The following is an 18537-nucleotide window of genomic DNA, read 5'->3' as shown; positions in this document are numbered from 1 at the left end:
GATAAATGACTGTTTTAGGGTGAAAATGACAGCAGTTTTATGTAAAATGCTCGTGAGGATTAGTCTGCACATAAATCTTGATTTAGGAGATTCCATGTGCAGTGTCTTGCAGCAGCACATTGATAACTCCTTTGTATGTGATGCCAAGGGGAGCAGATACTGCAGACAATGTGGGTGGAAACTGCAGATTAATGCTGTTTGTGCTCATTAAGTCAGTCATGGATCATGGGGACATAGTTTGCCTTACAAGGTTTCTTTTAACATCTGTCACCCAACAAATCATGGTGTTTTATGCTGTGCTGTGTCATTTTAAACCAAGTTATTTCACTGTTTATATTCAGAAGGATGTTCACCCTGGCTCAGGTTCTACTGTACTAGCTCTTGCAGGCGAGGTATAGGATGTTTTTCCAATCAATGGAGGTTTGTATTTGACCCTCCCACGGCGAGGCTTATTTTACTCATCTCGGAGCCTTTAGGCTTCACTGCCAGCTTCGTTAATTGGCCTCATTTGATCCTGGAAACCCCAGTGAGAGAAAGGATCTCCATTGGATCCCCATTTGATGGTCGGACGTACAGCTGCGTCAGAGTTTGGAGGGGCGGTACGCCGCGCCGAGGTGATCCCCGAGTTTAAAAGCGCAGAAGTCCTCTGTGCGCCGGAGCAGTGCGTCACAGCGACCCAGAAGAGCCAGGATCCCCCGACACAGAGTCAGATATCTCAACACAGCGACGAAAATAGCTTTTTCTGAGGGCAAACTTATGCAACTCAAGTGATGATCTATTCAACGTTTTAATATTTTTTGACGCATCTCAATTAGATTCTTTCATTTTGGATGCGAGGCAATTTTTTCTTTTTGAAAAAGAAACAGCTTTTTCTCCACTAAGCCTTTTTTTGACATTGTTATTTCTCATTCTCGCTGTTTGTGTGCGGTTATACAGCGAGAGAGGATCCTGAGCAACAGCTGGGGAATATATAAACTCCGCTATATGGATAAGGAATCGCTCCCATCTGCAACTGAACTCAGAGTTTGATCTCAGACGTTGCTCTCTGCGCAAAGAAGAAAATGAAATCTGCTGAAGAGGGTGAGTTTGAGTTTATATTTACTACCGTAAACTTAGTATCACTGCACAGTAAAGCTGTTAATATGGCATTTATTCAACTTCTCATCAGTGTTTGACACTTCACACCCGGATGCGATACATTGGACAGTGGTGTTACACTGAATTATGGTCTTAACTGCATCTTCCTGTCAGTTGAATGTCTGTATTCTGCCAGAATCCATGCAGATTCTAACATTATTAAAGCAGGAGTATGGACAGTCGATGTGCGCCCCTCCCTGCTGGTTTGGGCAAGGTGGGCGTGGCTCTGCTGCTCTCATGACTAAAAGTGTTCCCAAAATAGTCAGAATTGAAGCTGTACTAATGACTGACATGGCATTGTGGGTAACATAGAGCATGATTTAGAGGCCAGTATTGAGCAGAGTCATCTGATGGCAAAGTCCCTGAGGCTACCTGTTAGGATTGCAACCTCCAGCTAATTCACATCAGTCTAATTATAGAGGACAAACATTTCAGTGCTACTGTGTCACACACCGCAAGCTGCATTAAATGTAAGCATAATTTTCTTTTATTACAAGGAGTCATATGGTGCAGCACTGATGTCATAGACTTTATGGCGGGGCCCCTAATTCTCTTAAATTTACAGCAGACAGGAGCTGTGGTGACTGCGAGCTGTCTGACTGCATCTGGCTGCCGTCTCCCTCCGTATCAATGTGCTCCACTGTGGTCACATTCGCCGAGCCTCATGCACCATATAACCACAAGTCCCGTTCCCATGTTCCCCCTCCTCAGCCCCTGGTTGTGACCTCAGCCTTCGCCACAGACAGGCAGAGTTTCATACGACCCAGCGGGAGTTTTGGCACAAAACCATGAGCTTGCCTCTGGTTGGGTACAGCATGCACCTTTACAGCATGCGAATAAACGAGTCATGTCCCTCCTGTGTTTATTTTCGATGGCCGTTGGAACACGAAACTGGCCAACAAAAGCGTCAGTGTGTGTTTTTATAATGTTACACTTTATGGTCTGCAGCATACGCATTAAGTGGCATACATCTGGCAATGTGAAGTGGAAAAAAACCACCTGGTCTTGACTTTGGTTATATTTAGACTGGAGTTATTTTTGGCCCCTTTATTCGTGTCGCCCACCTAATTTCCTTTGAACAAATTGAACCGTTCAGAAAGGTTTTGTGTCACTGGCTTAACTGCGTTCAGTGTATGATTGGGGATCTCCCTTAGACGAGGCATTAAGCTTTAACTTTCATACCTTCTGCATCAGGAAATAGCCAGGGCCAAATTCAGTAGGCAAGCTGTTCTTTTGCCATTATAGGCAACACTTCTGCAGCAGCTCTCATGAGACTCAACTTGGCAACTGTCTCAGTAAGGGAGCCAGTGAATGTGTGTTTGATTATCATGGTAACAAACTCAATCTGTTTGCCTTCCAGATGCATATGGCTACACGCCAAATGTCAGTCTCTCCCTGCCGCTGGGCAACCCTTGTCTTCCCTCGCAGTACCACAGCCTCCAGTCCAGCCCCACTATATCTGTCTCTGTCTCCGAGCCTCACAGTTATGACGCCCAGGATGACATGAGAGCGGCCGGCTACTATTCATCTTCAAGCGTCCGCCCAAACGGAGCCCCAACCTTGGAGAGTCCTCGTATTGAGATCACAGCCTACGGTCAGTTTCCTGAGGATGAGGTGGAGGAGAACAACCTTCCTGTTGCCAAGCGAGTCAATTCCATCGTGACGCTGACCCTCCCCAGTGCAGATGGATATCGTGACCCCAGCTGCCTGAGTCCAGCCAGCAGCATCTCATCTCGCAGCTGCCACTCCGAAGCGTCCTCCTATGAATCAAGCTACTCATACAACTATGACAACTCTCCCCAGAACTCCCCCTGGCAGTCTCCCTCAGTCTCCCCCAAGGGCTCCACACTCGCCCTGCCAGGTGATGGCTGCGGCCCTGGTGGCTCCCCACGCCACTCCCCCTCCACCTCCCCTCGCACAAGCGTGACAGACGACACCTGGATAGGTCAGCGAGGTTCCAGGCCCAACTCCCCGTGCGGTGCAAAGAGGAAGTACAGCTTCAACGGCAGCGGGGCGCTGCACAAGCACTATCCGTACTCACCCAACCATTCTCCCGGGCTGTCCCCACAGGCTTCCCCTCGCCTCAGCGTCACCGAGGAGAGCTGGCTTCCAAACACCAACCAATACACCAACTCGGCCATCCTGGCAGCCATCAACGCCTTGACCACAGATGGAGTGGCTGACCTCGGGGAGGGAATCCCTATGAAGGCCCGGAAAACCAGCATGGAGCATAACCCCACAGTCAGCCTGAAGTTAGAGCCTGGAGGCGAAGAGCTGAGCCCTGGGGAGCTCTGTCAAGATGAGCACCACTCCAACCGCCTGCCCTTAAAGAAAGAGGGCTACTGTGGCGGGTTTCTGGACGTGCCACAGCATCCATACTCCTGGTCCAAGCCAAAGCAATATGTCAGGTAAAGAAGGAGTGACAGTTTGAGTTAGATTTAAGCCCTGAGCAGATGAAAACCTGAAAGAAAGGCCCTGAGGGGAACAGCTTTTTGTGTGCTCAAGACTTATTAAAGTGTAAAACTGCATATAAATTTAAAATTGTTTCAGTATTTTTGGCAACTGAGGAATCATGTCAGAATTTCTCAACATATTCACTTTATTTACATGAACACACTGTGAATATTTACTAACAAGAAGTAAGTTTATGCATATTTGTAATTTCATAACAGGTTTATCACGAGGCTTGGCATATCACAGTGTTCACATTCTGCACATTCTACCTTGATAAGTGCATCTAAAATAAGCCCTCCTCCCTCTTTGTTAAGTTGACATGTTGGACGTGTTTTCGCCCTGACAGCCCATCCTTGCCAGCCCTCGACTGGCAGCTGCCGTCCAGCTCGGGGCCCTACAGCCTGCAGATCGACGTGCAGCCCAAATCCCACCACCGGGCCCACTATGAGACAGAGGGCAGCAGAGGAGCAGTGAAAGCCCTGGCAGGAGGACACCCAGTCGTTCAGGTCTGCTAGATCAGCAGTTTTTAACTTTTTTTGGCTTGTGATGCCTTTTTTAGAAAAAAAAAAAAAAAGAAAGCAGTGTCTAGTTAAGACCCCGTATAACAGGTTGCATATTTCTAAAAGCTGTGAGCACTTAAACCAAAGACGGGTTTTTCCCTCTTTGATTGTGTCATATAGATATTTTTAGAAGTAAAATATTCCAGTATTACTCAAGAAAAGATCATAAAAAAGTGAAAAAAAGAGAACACAATTTTCTTATTCATCATCTTGCAACCCCTCATTTTTATATGGTGTCTCCCTTGTGTATATAATGTTGGGAACCACTGAGCTAGACACTTCGGTTTCCGGTGATGATTAGACCAACACACGGTGCAACCATTAGGCTTATTTATTCTCCTTACCTCGTCACTTCTCGCCTCCACACTTTCCCCCTCCTGGTTTTCAACTTCATGTGTTAAAACAGATTGTGGCGACATATGTTTCATGACCTGGCTGTTATGTTATTTAAAGATGTCACATTTCTGAATGGAATACCATAGGTATGCTATTAGACAGACCAGTCCACTCAGTCAGTTCCTGTCCAGACAAGGGTGACTCAGACTTTTCCATTGCGTTGTCGAGTGCAGCACAGACAGTTACAAAGTGATGTAGCATGGCCAGTAAGAGCTTAGTCATGAGCTTTAACCACAGTAGCTCTGGTGGTCGAGTCTAAAGAAAAAAAATGTGGACCACTGCAGATATGTTTTGGTTATAAACCCATCTGGTCCCCCAACCATTACTGCACACATCTGACCTCAGTCTCTGAATAAATAAAGGGTCTGCAGCAATGAGTTGGGCAAAGTGAGTGGTAAGCCGGGCTGTCAGTTTAATTAATACCTTTTGACATCTTATTAATACATTACAATGGGCCTACAAGTTTACCAGATGTTCGTCACATATGGGGCAAAGTTTTTCTGTGTTTGCCTTTTGGTTTTAATAACAGGGTTTTTAGAGTGTGCAGTTTTTCTCAAAGCAGCTAAGAGGCAGCTCGTTCCTCATGTCTTGTTGGTTTGAATTGGAAATGCTAACATTGTTAAGCAGCCATTTTAAGGCCAAAAATAAGCTGTTTTCCTGTTTAACATTACATACTAACTCTAAGCAGGCTTTGAGTATGTAGTGAGTTCAACTCAAAAAGGGTCAAAGGAAGTAAGTATCCTCTCTAGAGCCTGACTGATGCTGGATATTTGAGGCCAGTTCCTGTTATATTTGTTATAGTTGAGAGTTAAAGCTCAAATCAATATTTTCATATCAACAATATGTCAAATGCATATAATGTAATGTTAGAGCGGTCGCTGGTAGTAAGTCAAACATATTCAGCTTTTTGTGGAGTTCTGCCTCCAAGTGGTCAGAAAAAGAAATGACTCGTGCTTTAGATAAATGCGATAACAATACATTCACCTTTTTTTTTACACACACAACATAAAGAAACATTTTTTATAAGAAAACCTTTAATTTGGTTGTTTAAGAATTGTGACCAATATTCGTAGTGAGCAGGACATTTTGCAGTTGACAAATAATCGTGTCAGTGCCCTCTGGTGGACAAACTATGTAACATACATTTGTTATTTCTGTAGTTAAGAAGCAACTTAATAGTAGCTGAAAATTTTATTTTTGTTGACCTCCAGTTATCACACCCTATCATCTTGCTGCGGTGATGAAGTGTACTCCAGGGTGTGTCAGTACACGAGGACATCACTGTTGGGTGTGGTCTGAGGTGGAACGCACCACTCACAAGGAAGCAGGAAATAGCACTACGAAATGAAAGTGCTGTCCTGTAAATTTATGAATGGGCACCCCACAAGTTAGGAACCACTGCTGTACACCAATATAGTATATCTGTGATGATAAAAATGGCTGAGAATATAGACCTGGCCAATGTGTTGTGTTCACAAAAGTCAGCACGATGGTTAATCTGCAAGATTTTTTTGAATGTGGCATTGATGGACACTATTGTCACACCAAATTGAGGTGTTGCTATTAAAATTCATTTTTGAATAGTGGTGTGACAGCTCCAGGAACATCTTAGAAATGATTAAATGTGTCTCTTTGTGAAGTTTTATTGGCAGTGGTTGTGCAGTTTGATTGACGCTCGTCAGTGCGTTTATGGCATCATTACAAATTAATTACATTGATTTTTGTGCACCAACCGCAAAAACAGTTTACTAGGATGATTGATAGATAGTACACACATGAAATTGGGACACAACTATACTTTCTTTCCCACCATGACAAGGTATCATGTAGAAAAGGTTAAATTTAATAGTATTTGGATTGAAGTTCTCCTCGTGTGCTTTTTGTTGATCAGACAGCAGTGGAATAAGGAAATTGAAATACTCCGTGGAATAAGAAATTTGGAAACCAAAACATGAACCATCCAACGTGTGGCAACTTCAGCCACACATCCGTGCTGGGCGCGTGTATTTGTCCATGAGAAGGTGCTAATGATTTAATGACAGGGGTCTGAGTTCACCCCAGCTGAAATAGAGAGTGTTCTCTTTAAACCTAAACCCAAACCTCCCCCTACTTTTCCGCCAGCTACCACCCCAACCACACAGACTTCCCTTTGTTTAGGAAAGTTCCCGTGTGTACGACTGACATCATCGTGCGCTGCGTCCTGCGGAGGCGGCAGCGACTAAACCACACACGTTTCTGGCAGCCTCTGATGGAGATGTTGAAGGGAGCCTCAGACAAGGCAGCCCCATCTCTGTGACTTCCTGATTACATGGTACACACAGCGCTGCAACCTCTGCTGTGGACGCTGGCTGACGAAGTCTCTCTGGCTTGTCCCGTCGCTCCTCTGACTCAAACCCTGCCCAGACTTTACAGAGTTTATTCTGGAAGGGCCTGTTCTGTGTGGTTCCTTTTTCTCCACCTCCAACATCCAGCACAGCTACGTCGGCTGTTTTCTGTTCTTTTTCAGTGCCATCGCTGCTGCTGCCTGCCTCAACCACACCCGCCCTTACGCCAGCACAGACTGAAGTATGCCCCTCTGAAGTGCTGTGTGCAGTCCTCACCGCAGTTAATGCTCAGGGTTTCATACTGCACTTTGGTGGAGTGGAAATACCCCCTATTCAAGTCTGTGAGGTCTTCTTTTTTCTTTGTCTGAAGTTAGCTTTCATGAGCTTCCCATTGCTTAAAAGACACATCAAACTAGCTGTTTTGAAGTGCATTTTTGTAGATCTGATCATCATTATTTTGGAGTCATGTGTCTTTTCTTATTGCCTTGCGGATTCTCGGCTTTCATCCTTGTCATCGAATTTAGGTTTCTGAACAAAGCGTAATGAACAAATATCATGTGAAGCAAAAAGCGTGACAGGACGAACTGTCGGTCAAACCAAGCTATCCGTCTCTCGACAAATCTGAAATCCAGTATGGCGTATGTGTGTGTTTGTGTGCGTGTGTGATCATCTTTTTAGAGCTGGGAGGGCTCGTGATAGAACAGAGAGGGAGCCCCAGTCGCCCTCACCCCTTTCTCACTCCTCTTTGGTGCCTTGAGCAGCCGGAGTCTCGGCATTCCTCTTGTGGGTGATAATATGAACTAGGGAGGGGTGCCTGCATTGCCAATTTCAAACTGCTCGGGAGGGGGAGCGGTGGATTTACATGAAGTGGTATCACAGTGATTTAATTGCATCAATGAATCATAACTGTCCGCTGCAGCTGCTTTATAAAACGCAGGATTCAGATCATTTATAAAACAAGAAGGGAAGAGGCTTTCTTGATTGCACGATTGCCATTTAGATCATTTTATACTTTGAAATGATCGATGACGATGCCGATACGAGTGGTAAATGTTTCTACGATTGCATGGTTCGTGAAGTTTTTGGAAAACTGAAACTGAAAGCATTCAGATGACATTATAGAGTATCTCTATTTCTCTAGACTATGTTTCTGATAATGATTTAAAGATGATAATCCATAATCTGTTAGTAATTGCATTTTGAAAGGAGCCACCTAACCTTGCAATCTGGCTACCTCACTTCATCACACTCCTTCCTGCTGCCTAAATAAACAGCATTGCTAGGCAGCAACCCATTTCCTTACACAAATATACAGGGCTTTTGCAGGCTCTTAACCCTGACAGGGATCCTCCTCCAAATCACATGTTGTGCCTCCCCATACTGAGCATTTTACTCGCGATGTGGGTACTCCTCACCTCGAGTGCTCTTCTTATGTAAGTCAAAACTGTGGTCTTCATTTCAACATTTCCCCACCAATGGTTTCAGCTGACACTCTTACCCACAGTGGCATATAATTAGTTGGGGTTCAGTGTATGCCTTTGTGACACTTTGACAGGGTCTGTGGATGCTGATGTGCACATATTGTTCATTTTAAGACATTATTCTTGCCTCGTAATGCCAGTTTGGACTCCTGAGGTCCTGTTGCTTCAGCTAACGCTCCATAGAGAAGATAGTCATAACACCGTACGTGACTGTCCAACAATATCAGCTTCTCTAATTCAGTCTTTGCAGTTCAGGTGTAGCAATTGCCTGTTTTTAATGAAAAGGATGGAAAGATGTTTTTTTAGCCAAAAAGGACCAAATGGCTGAAGAGAGGTAGAATTTTGGTAAATGTAACAACTTGAATGTTTCATTGGGGAGTTTTTCTCCCAATGTAATATATCATTAATATATCAGCCTGTATAGTGGAGTGTGGTTAAATGCAAAAAACCACCTCTCTGGTCAACAATAACAATGCCATCAAAATTCATCATATTTGCATTCATGTTACCTGATCGGTTGATGAAATTTTCACTGTCAACCAACATCGATGAGGTGAAACAGCCTCACATATGCAACACAGATATGCTCCGCCATCTTTGCTGTAGTTTGATTATGAGCCAAGTTATAGGTTGCAGCCTTAACATCTTAAATAACATTAACATGACCAATTTGTCTATATGATCTCTACTTTCAATACATTATATTTACTAGTACATTCCTTTATTGGAGCCCCTCTACTTTCTTCTTATACCCTTTGTGTTTCACTCCATTGTTTTGACTTCAGAACGCTGAGTATTCTGCTGTAATTTCTCACCCGTCACACTGTATGGATAACATACATAACTTTCAGACAGTGTGTCAGTAGTAGCCGCTGTTCTCAGATTTCACCCTGCGGGTTTGGGCTCCATGCCTGCACTCTGCAGGCTGGGTGGTTGAGGTCATCCTGGCAGGAGGCCCCCTGTCAAGTAACACCTATGGAGGTCTGGGAATACTTAAGAAGCTCTGGGTTCAGCCTGCCAGCAACAGCGAGCAATACTTTTGTACTGTCTCCAACTCAAACGTGCGTGGGATCATTTTACTGATAAAAATCAGAACAGGGTCACTAGTGAGAGTTTTCTTTGACCCTGGTTGACCGGGGCTTTGTGGAGCTGACATGACCTTGACTCTGCTGAAACACTGGCTCAGTCTTGTCACAAGACAAGCACAGTGCTCACAAATCACAACGCCGCTGGCTGTAGGTGGGTGGTTTTACTGCGCTCTGGCAGCGTCTGCCCCTGAGATTCAGCTACTGTAGGATCAACATCTTGGAAGGCCTGACATGAACTGATGGAGGAAGTGCACACAGGCCACTGGTAGTAAATTAATCAAGATAAAATGATTACAAGATCCTAAATGGGCACGTTGTTTGAAAACCATCACACTGAAGGCCTGACCTCTGAAAGACCTTGGTTTGTTTTATAGCATGCAAGTGGCTGCTTTTTTATTTTTTTGGAGAAGACGTGAGGGCTTAACCACAACTGCGTCTTTTCTTTCTCCCCCTCTTAGCTGCACGGTTACATGGAGAGCGAGCCTCTGACCCTGCAGCTGTTCATTGGCACAGCTGACGACAGGCTCCTGAGGCCCCACGCCTTCTACCAGGTTCACCGCATCACCGGGAAGACGGTGTCCACCCCGAGCCACGAGGCCTTGCACAATAACACCAAGGTGCTGGAGATCCCGCTGCTGCCAGAGAACAACATGCGAGCCATGTGAGTAGTGTCAGAGGCTGTACTTACCCAGTGAGATGTGAGTTGGTGAATTGTAGGTTAAAAGATGGCTAAATCTGGTTTAAATGTTTTTGCTTTGGTCTGGTTTAAATGAGCCATCTAATTAAAAGACAAGTCCATATAAAGTCTGGAATGACTCAAGACTCGACTTAGATTTGCCCCAAAAGACTTAGAAATAACCCCAGATGTCTTGGTTAAAACTGGAATAAATCTGGTTAAAAAGTCAGTTATTTGTAATTATCTTAGAGCAAGTCATGCCTTATGTCATTAGAGACATGTGCAAGTCAAGTCTGCAAATGCAAATCCAAGTTAAAGGCATATTATGCAAGATTTTCCTAAAAAACAATGTATAGACTTATACAGAAATCCCTCTCACCCCCCTTAATCATCACTTATGACCCACTGGAAGCATGTGGTGGTGTATTTATCTGTATTTTCTTATTATTTTGCTGTGTTTGGGACGCCTCTGTGTGTCAACCTTTGGGTAGTGGGTGTGTAGCCCCCAGCCAATAACAGCACACAGGTGTGAGGTTGTTTGAAAACATAGTGACCAGGTTTCCCCTGTTTCTCCGTCTCTCTCCTCTGCTGTGTGCAGAGTGCTGCTCCTCTGCTCTCTGTCTGTGTGTCTGTTTGACCGAGGGTGGGGCTGAGCTACACACACAGAGCAGAGAGGCCACAGCGGACAGGATGAAACTCTGCATTCACACAAAATCTGGCAATGCGGCACCTTCCTGCATGGTTCGGCAGAGGTGTGCAGAGGTGTGGGCGTGTTTATTTGTGCTTCAGAACATAACTGCCATGAAACAATCAGAAAATAATATTTTATTTATTTGATTCACAGCTTTATTCTTGCTACTGCCACTCGCTCTCTTCATTCACTTTCTAGCTCACTCAACCACCACTGCTCTCGCTCTCTCGCTCTCTCTCAGCTTGTTCTGATGTAAATGAGCCAGGGAGGAGGGGCCAACTTTGAATGCCAACCGACAAATCCTGCGTAGTATGCCTTTAAGTCTCAAGCAATATGAGACAAGTCCATGTCAAGTTTTTGAGTTATTTGAGACAAATCCAAGTCAAGTCTGAAGTTGTTCATGACAAGTCAGATCTCAAGTCATTACAGACATGTATGTACAAGTCAAGTCTTTGAAGGCAAGTCCACGTCAAAGTCCAAGTGGTCAAGCAGGTCAAGATGCAAGTCTTTCAGGTGTGAATGTTGACTATTACAGTGACAAAGCATTTTAACATCCTTCCTTTCAAAGCTGTGTTAATAGTGTTTTGTTAAATACCACCTCATAACTAAGTCCCTTCAGTGCAGCAGCCTATTAATCAGATATACAGATGTGAGGCCATGCAAAAATGTTTTACTTTCATGTCAAGTCTAAAGTAAGTTTAGTCACACAATGGTCCATGACTCATGTAAAAACCAGAATTAGAACAGCTTTAAAAGAAAAACATTCAAATGTGGCATTTTAAAGCATTCCCATATTTGCATCTTGACATATTTGCCCTCCAGTGCCAGAGTCCTGATTTGGACTTGTATCAGCTGGCTTTAGACTTGCCTTGAACTTATGTAAAATGACTTGAGACTTGAGCTGAACTTCACAAAAAGAACATCTGATATGCAACAGTTTGTGCATGATAGCCAGCTGCTCTGTAAAGATACCATGTGATAATCTCTGAATTCCAGTTTAGAGTAATACTTCAACCGAGGTATCCTTCCAGTTTTCTACCTGGCTAAATTTTTGCTCCTCTTGAGCCTTTAAAAGCATGTTAGATGTACAGATTTTCTAAAAAAGTTGACACTATGGACATAAGAGTTTTGTATCTAATGCATCTGTGTGTGTGTCCATGAGCGTGCAGGCCTCCTCGAGTGTGTTTGGGTTTTGAACGTGTTGCCCTCTGTACACAGACGAATGGCTTTCCCATTTTATAAGCCTCAGAGATCAGATTACTGGGGAAGCTCAGAGCTGCTAACAGGGACGTGGGGTTTCTGTCTGAGCTGCAGGCAGTAGCGGGCTGCTAGCATCAGCACTTTCTCTGCCTTTTAATGGATGTAACACATAAGCTCCCCTTATACAACGACTTCTCCTCAGGATATGGCTTCTCTTTTCTCACGGAGGACACGCCTCAGAGTACTTACAGTATAGGCCAGGGATTTGCGCAAGATTTATTCGTTTTGACACGTGCTCCAGTGTGACTTACTATACTGTCGACGTTTTACTATGAGGTATAGAATACAAGCTTTATTATATCATCATGAAATGGTTTTTTATGATGATTTAGGGGCATGCGTCTTAAACTAAATCATTAATCACCCTCAGTTCAGATATTTTAGCTGATACAAAGCCACAAATGTTGTTGGTCAACTTGGTATGACTCCAATTAACTCTTAATAAATTAAATGATTGTGCTGGAGTGCCTTCAAAACAATACTTCCTCTCTTCTTGGTATTGTGCTGTCCTTCTAAAAGTTTTTCTCAGGCACTGAACGGACACCTCAGTATGTGGTTTTGCACTCAGTCTGTCTGCGTAGGCGGAGAGCCGAACAGCTGGGCTCCTTAGCATCAACACCTGATTACTTCGCCAGTGAAGCAGACCCTGGTGTCTGGCAAGAAGAATGTTAGGGAGTGTTCGAATGTGTGTAAAAGTTGACATTAACTAGGCTTTGAGGAATGCGGCATCAAGTAGCACAGCGATGGAAAAGCCAGAAACCGTTTGGAAAGGCTCGAGGTATTTAAGTATGAAAAAGTTAGATGAGTGCAGTGCAGACAGAGAGAAGTGGTGAGGAGGAGGAGGAGGAGGAGGAGGAAGAGGAGGAGGGAGGCTTTTATTAAGTGTCTGATGATGAGGACTTAAACACTGTACAAAAAAAGGAAGAAAAAAAACAATCATTACAGCCAATTCCTGGTTGTGAGATTTGAGGACAGGGACGATATTTTGGGATGATCTCTTGTGGATCATACCATAGATATTCATTATGTAATGAACTCTCCCAGACATTTGTGTCTATAGAGTTTGAACTATACCCCAGAGTAGTTGCACTGAAGTGTAAAAACTCTGTAGGGGGTGGTGGTGTTAATCTTCTGTTGAAATGACCGCAGCATCCCTCAGGACTGTTTTGAGTGAGTCCAGAATGAAACACCATATAAATCACAACCTGATTAACTGAGAAACTGCAGCATATGTCACCAACGCACGTGATGATTTGCCTCGCGGACAGACTCCAACTTGACCTCTTCACCTTATGTCTCCACGACTGCAGAATCGACTGCGCGGGGATCTTGAAGCTGCGTAATTCGGACATAGAGCTGCGGAAGGGGGAGACCGACATCGGACGTAAGAACACACGTGTGCGGATGGTTTTCAGAGTTCACATCAACCAGGCCACCGGGAGAACAGTGTCATTGCAGGCCGCATCAAACCCCATCGAGTGCTGTGAGTACATCTTTATTTTTTCTTTTAGAGTAGTGAATAGTCGACTTATTGACTACCAACAGGGGGGTCGAGACCTTTCTACGGGTTCAGAAGACACATTTTTAGAAAATACTGGATAGCTTCACCATTTCTGACCTTTATTAATTACTCAAATCAAACATATCTCAGATTAGAAGGGAAAAAAATAAAGCTGTGATGAAACTACTCATATGACACATGTGACCAGGGGTTGCAAAAAAAGTTGGTCCATTTAAAGAGATCACAAGACTGGATTAATCAATTAGTCAGTAGCCAAAAACTTTCACTACTGATTAATCCTTAAAGTTATTTATCACCTGGTTCACTGATTCCAGCTTCTCATATATAAGATGTTGCTGCTTTTCACTGTTTCATCACTGTAGATTAAATATTGTTTGGTTTTGGACTGTTTAATGTCTAATCTGATCTGATTAATTAATCACTTTATCAAAAAATAAGCATTAGATTAATCAATTAGAATAATTTGATGCAGCCTTATAACTAGATTCACTGCAGAACCGGTGCATGCAAGCTGCATTTGACTTTGACAGCATTTGTCTGTGTAAAGGCTATTTAGGCCTTTGCTCGATAAACTTCATTGACTTTCTGCAGCGCACTGGAGTTGACCTTTCACTGGATCGGGATAAACTCAGGCAAATCAACCACTTCATGTGGTTCTGGCAGTGAGAGCTGCCATTGAGATTAAGTCTTATGAGGTAAATGAAAGACAGTAGTTAAACCATGATCTCAGCCCCTTGAAATAGACCATTGTTAGTTTTTGAACGACTGCCACAAAGCAATTGTTTCTGACCAAAATTCACTTTGTGTGTGAGTGAGGCAGAGCGACAGACAGACAGAGGGAGAGAAACAGAGAGATGTGGGGAAGACTGATGATTTCCAAAGACCAGGAATTAGAGTTTTATCAAAATCAGAAAGCAGCAGCATCGAATTACAAAAAGATGATCCTCACATGAGAAAGATATTGATGTTTTATTGAACCTATATTTATTTATCCCAGTCAATCACGATGAAATTACAGATTTCTTTCACTAGAGAGGCCTGGCCAAGACATCAGCATTATACTTAGAGAGGAAAGGTTTGCAAATATTTCATGGCAAGTAATAAATCATTTTGGAAAAACTGAAAGCGACCGAGGAATGAGAAGGGCAAGCCAGAAGGTAAGAGAGAGGAGTAAGACAGTCAGAGAGTTGAAAGATACTCTTAAACCAAATATTTGGGACAAAACATCCACCATAATTTTAGGAAAACACAAATAAACACAACATGAAACCTCTCCCTACTTACTGGCAGAGAGGCATCTTAATTTTAAGATGAAGAGGTAGAGGTTTACAGTTTTACAGAGAGGTCTCAGAAAGCTGTCTAGGTAGTGATTCAGCCTCAGTCTGGATGCTCAGGTCTGCATGGGGAGTGGGTGTGTATTAGCTGAGCAATGAGGCCGGTTTCTGTTTTCCCTCCTACAGCCCAGAGATCGGCCCAGGAGCTACCGCTGGTGGATAAGCAGAGCTTGGAGACGTGTCCCGCCCCCGGAGGGGAGAGGATGCTCCTCGACGGACACAACTTCCAGCACGACTCCAAGGTGGTGTTCGTGGAAAAGGCTCAAGGTAAAGGGGGAGGAGTTTTTGGAGTCGGGGCTGCATCGTCTCAGTGCAGCTGTGTGTGTGTGTGTGTGTGTGTGTGTGTGTGTCTGCCTCTCTCTGTTGTTGGAGAAACCCCAGGACTACTCCCTCCCTCTTCCCTCCTCTCCCCCCGCCGTCAAAATATCCTCCATCCTGCCAGAGTGCCACATGTGGTGCACATTAATGCGCCGTATTTTTAACCCACCAGATTTACATTTGCAGAAGTTTCCATTGCCTGTTCAGCAGAGGAATGGGTCACAAATGCAGTATGTATTGTGTGCGTGTGTGTGTGTGTGTGTGTGTGTGTGTGTGTATGTGTGGGTGGCTGTGCACGTGGTGTGTGTGCGTGCACGTGTGCCATGCGTCAGTATTTGTTTCTCTTTTTCTTACTTTAAGCCGTTTTGGTCGGGAGGGAGAGGGGACTGCTCCCAGATGTTGATACAACGAGGTTTACAAACAGCAATTTCCTTGATTAGCTTTAGCAAAGCAACGTGAGGTACGGTTTGGGCCAAGGCTGAGCAATGTAAACACGTGTGATCCTATCAGCCCAGTGACTCATTCAGAAAAGAGGGAAGCCTTTTCATTGTTCCACCTGTGAAAGGAAGAATTCAAGGCTGCGTCTGGCACTCCGGCAGCCCCCTCCAGCGCCATACAATGAAATAGTGAGATTGTTTATCAAAACAAGAAGTGATTGTATGAGCTCGGGCCTTGCTCCCCTCTTTCTGACCTCTTTGATTAACGCTGATCTCTTCCTGAGAGGGAGGCAGATTAGAGTTTCTCATGTACCGTTTCTCAGAGACAGATTTAAAGTCACTGGTTGGCTTAAACCTCAGTTGACAGAGACAAAAAGACACTTTTTGGAGCATGAGTTAGCAAACTGGTGAAGACAAACCTCCAGTCATGACAAAAATAAACTTGGAGATGTTGTTTGTTAAAGGCTAGCTCGTTAGCTTAACTAGCTGCCCTTAAAGTCCACTCATTAGAGTTTGAACTAAGCAGCTAATCTTGCTAATTCTGAATACTTTGGTTACAGTCTCGTTACTTTGACTTAATAAGAGTGCATTTTCACTTTACATTCTTTCTGAAAATGTAAAGCTGTTTCACCAAGCACTACAGGTAACTCCAGGTCAAGCATGAAGCAAATTATAATGAAACTACATGGTTTACTGCTTTCTGGGTGCATCACTACAGTTATATGTAAGCAGAGTAAAGTCATTCCTGAAATTAGTACAGAGGATAAAAGGATGCAAATTTATTCAAAACATAAAATTACCATCCTTTAATTAGTAACGTCTAATATATCAATACATATCAGTAAAGGTAAACCTCGACAAATGCAAATCTCATCTTTCATTTTTCCAACTCTTCAGCTTAATTGTCCTCAGTTCAAAGGTTTTGAAAAATAAACCTTGTAATAATAATAACTTCAATGTTATAATGATATATATTTTTTAATCAAATTCTATCTGCTGAGATGTAGTTGAAAGTTCTGGAAAGTAAGTGGACTTTGAGTTTTTGGTCAAACTTCTGTTTCAGTAGTTCAGTAACTGTAGTTCTTTAGCTCCTCCCCTTAAGGTCAAACCCAACCAATGAGATTATTTCTTCCTCAAGAGTACTGCTGCTCCAAATATTATTCGTTTAATTAAAACTCCAATCTGAAAGACGAGGAGTCGGACTGAATTCTGTGCCGACAAAGGAATTACAAAACCATACAACTTCATAAAATCCACTCTTTGGGTCAGCGGCTCCTCCGGTTCTGTTTGGGCTCTGAATATGACTGCCTTTAGGGCCATGTGCAGGCTCTGGGCTGGTGTTGATGGGTGTGCTCCCTTGTTTTTGATGAGGGTTTCCCCGCGTCTGGCACCAGCATCAGATTCCTGGGCAATCCTACCATGGAAACACTCTTAAGCCAGGCTTCCACAACACTGCCCCCCCCACCCCCCACCCCCCTCCTCCGCTTCCCTCCATCCTTCCACCTCTCTATCTAAGCTGCATCTGTGCCACCAGCTCTCAGTTCATTAACTCTGTGAGCTTTGGGCTCCCCACGGATCATACTGGGTCTTCTTTACAGCTGCTCTCTGCATAAATAGATAAAGCAGACAAGTAGTAACATCAATAATCTCTGGGGTGCAATGGCGTCAGTGGTATAATAAGATACAGTATAACAGAGCTAAGATGCTAAATAAGTAATGTGTATGTTGATGTATGATTAAGGTCATAATTTAAAAACATGCAACACGTGTCTGCTTGCACATCCTCATATAGAATTACAAATTTTAACGTTTAATAATGCTTCTTTTATCGTCATTTTGCTCATGCCAAAGCAGAGCTCTGAGAAACACTTTAACGATCAAACTCATAAATCCAAAGCGGTGGATTTTGTTGCCATGAAGAGCTTGAGCATTTAATTTTACCGATGGACAATTTTCCTGCAAATTTTCCAATAAAGCACTTTCACAAAATAGCATTCACAAAGCTGCGGTAACAGAACACGTGGGCATCGACAGATGCAAGTGCTCCGACTTGTGTGTTTGTACGTATCCAGTACTTACAAGCATGTGTGTGTGTGTGTGTTTGGGTGTGTGTGTCAGAGTTTCCCTTGAAATTATACACAGGCAGGATGGGTCACTCTTCCTTAAGAAGCTGCCAATAAACTAAAAATTTCATTTGTTTTGGTTTCTGTTTTAGTGTCCAATGGTCTGATGTTTCCTTGCCGCTGACAATGAGATTCTGGGGGAAACACTGGTCTGTGTGTGTGTGTGTTTGAGAGAGAGAAAAAGAGCTTTTTTTTGTGCTTTTGTGTGCATGTACAGTCTCATATTCATATTTTTAGTGTGTTGTTGTTGTTGCTACCTATGACTCATGCAGAAGGAAATCCCTGTTTCCCCCATAGAGACTCACTCTCTGTCACCTGCTTCTCAGCACAACATCTGAAAACAGCAACTGCATGTCAAGCCTTGCTCTATCACACCCGCCTGCCCCTCTCGTCTCCTGCCTCAATGCCGTCTCGGTAGAAATAACCAAGATAGCATCAGTTCAGTTGTCACTCCTGGTTGCAGCCAATCAGTCATAAGAGATTACTGTATGGCCTTGGCGCTGCAGACATCAGCCTGTAATCTAAACCCGACTCAATCTCACCTTGCTTTCATTCGCCCCGGCCTGCCCTTAAGATGCTGTCTCTGATAAGTCGCAGTCACTCCTTTTGGGAAATTAAGGTCCTGCTGTCCTTTATTCCACTCTGTTATTTCGTGGTTTAGTGTTCTGGGTTCTGTCGAAAGAGTCCTCAGATGTAATTTATTGTCTGTAAGTAAGTAAAGGCTAAAGGTGCCAAG

At 43.7% G+C, this 18537-nt stretch overlaps 1 protein-coding gene across 1 annotated transcript in view; it reads left to right on the top strand.

Annotated features, from left to right (window-relative positions):
* Nucleotides 1-547: 547 nt before the first annotated feature.
* The window catches only part of nfatc1 (nuclear factor of activated T cells 1), a 46918-nt gene continuing 28928 nt past the window's right edge, over nucleotides 548-18537 (top strand). The window contains exons 1-6 of the mRNA XM_067612330.1: nucleotides 548-1080; nucleotides 2498-3545; nucleotides 3938-4097; nucleotides 9899-10101; nucleotides 13378-13550; nucleotides 15050-15190. Of these exons, the coding sequence (XP_067468431.1) occupies nucleotides 1062-1080; nucleotides 2498-3545; nucleotides 3938-4097; nucleotides 9899-10101; nucleotides 13378-13550; nucleotides 15050-15190 (1744 nt within the window). The 5' untranslated portion in view covers nucleotides 548-1061. The remainder of the gene's footprint in view (nucleotides 1081-2497; nucleotides 3546-3937; nucleotides 4098-9898; nucleotides 10102-13377; nucleotides 13551-15049; nucleotides 15191-18537) is intronic.

The sequence above is a fragment of the Thunnus thynnus genome, chromosome 15 (genome assembly GCF_963924715.1).
Source record: "Thunnus thynnus chromosome 15, fThuThy2.1, whole genome shotgun sequence".
NCBI classification, from domain to species: domain Eukaryota; kingdom Metazoa; phylum Chordata; class Actinopteri; order Scombriformes; family Scombridae; genus Thunnus; species Thunnus thynnus.
This window is presented reverse-complemented; position numbering and strand designations above follow the sequence as displayed.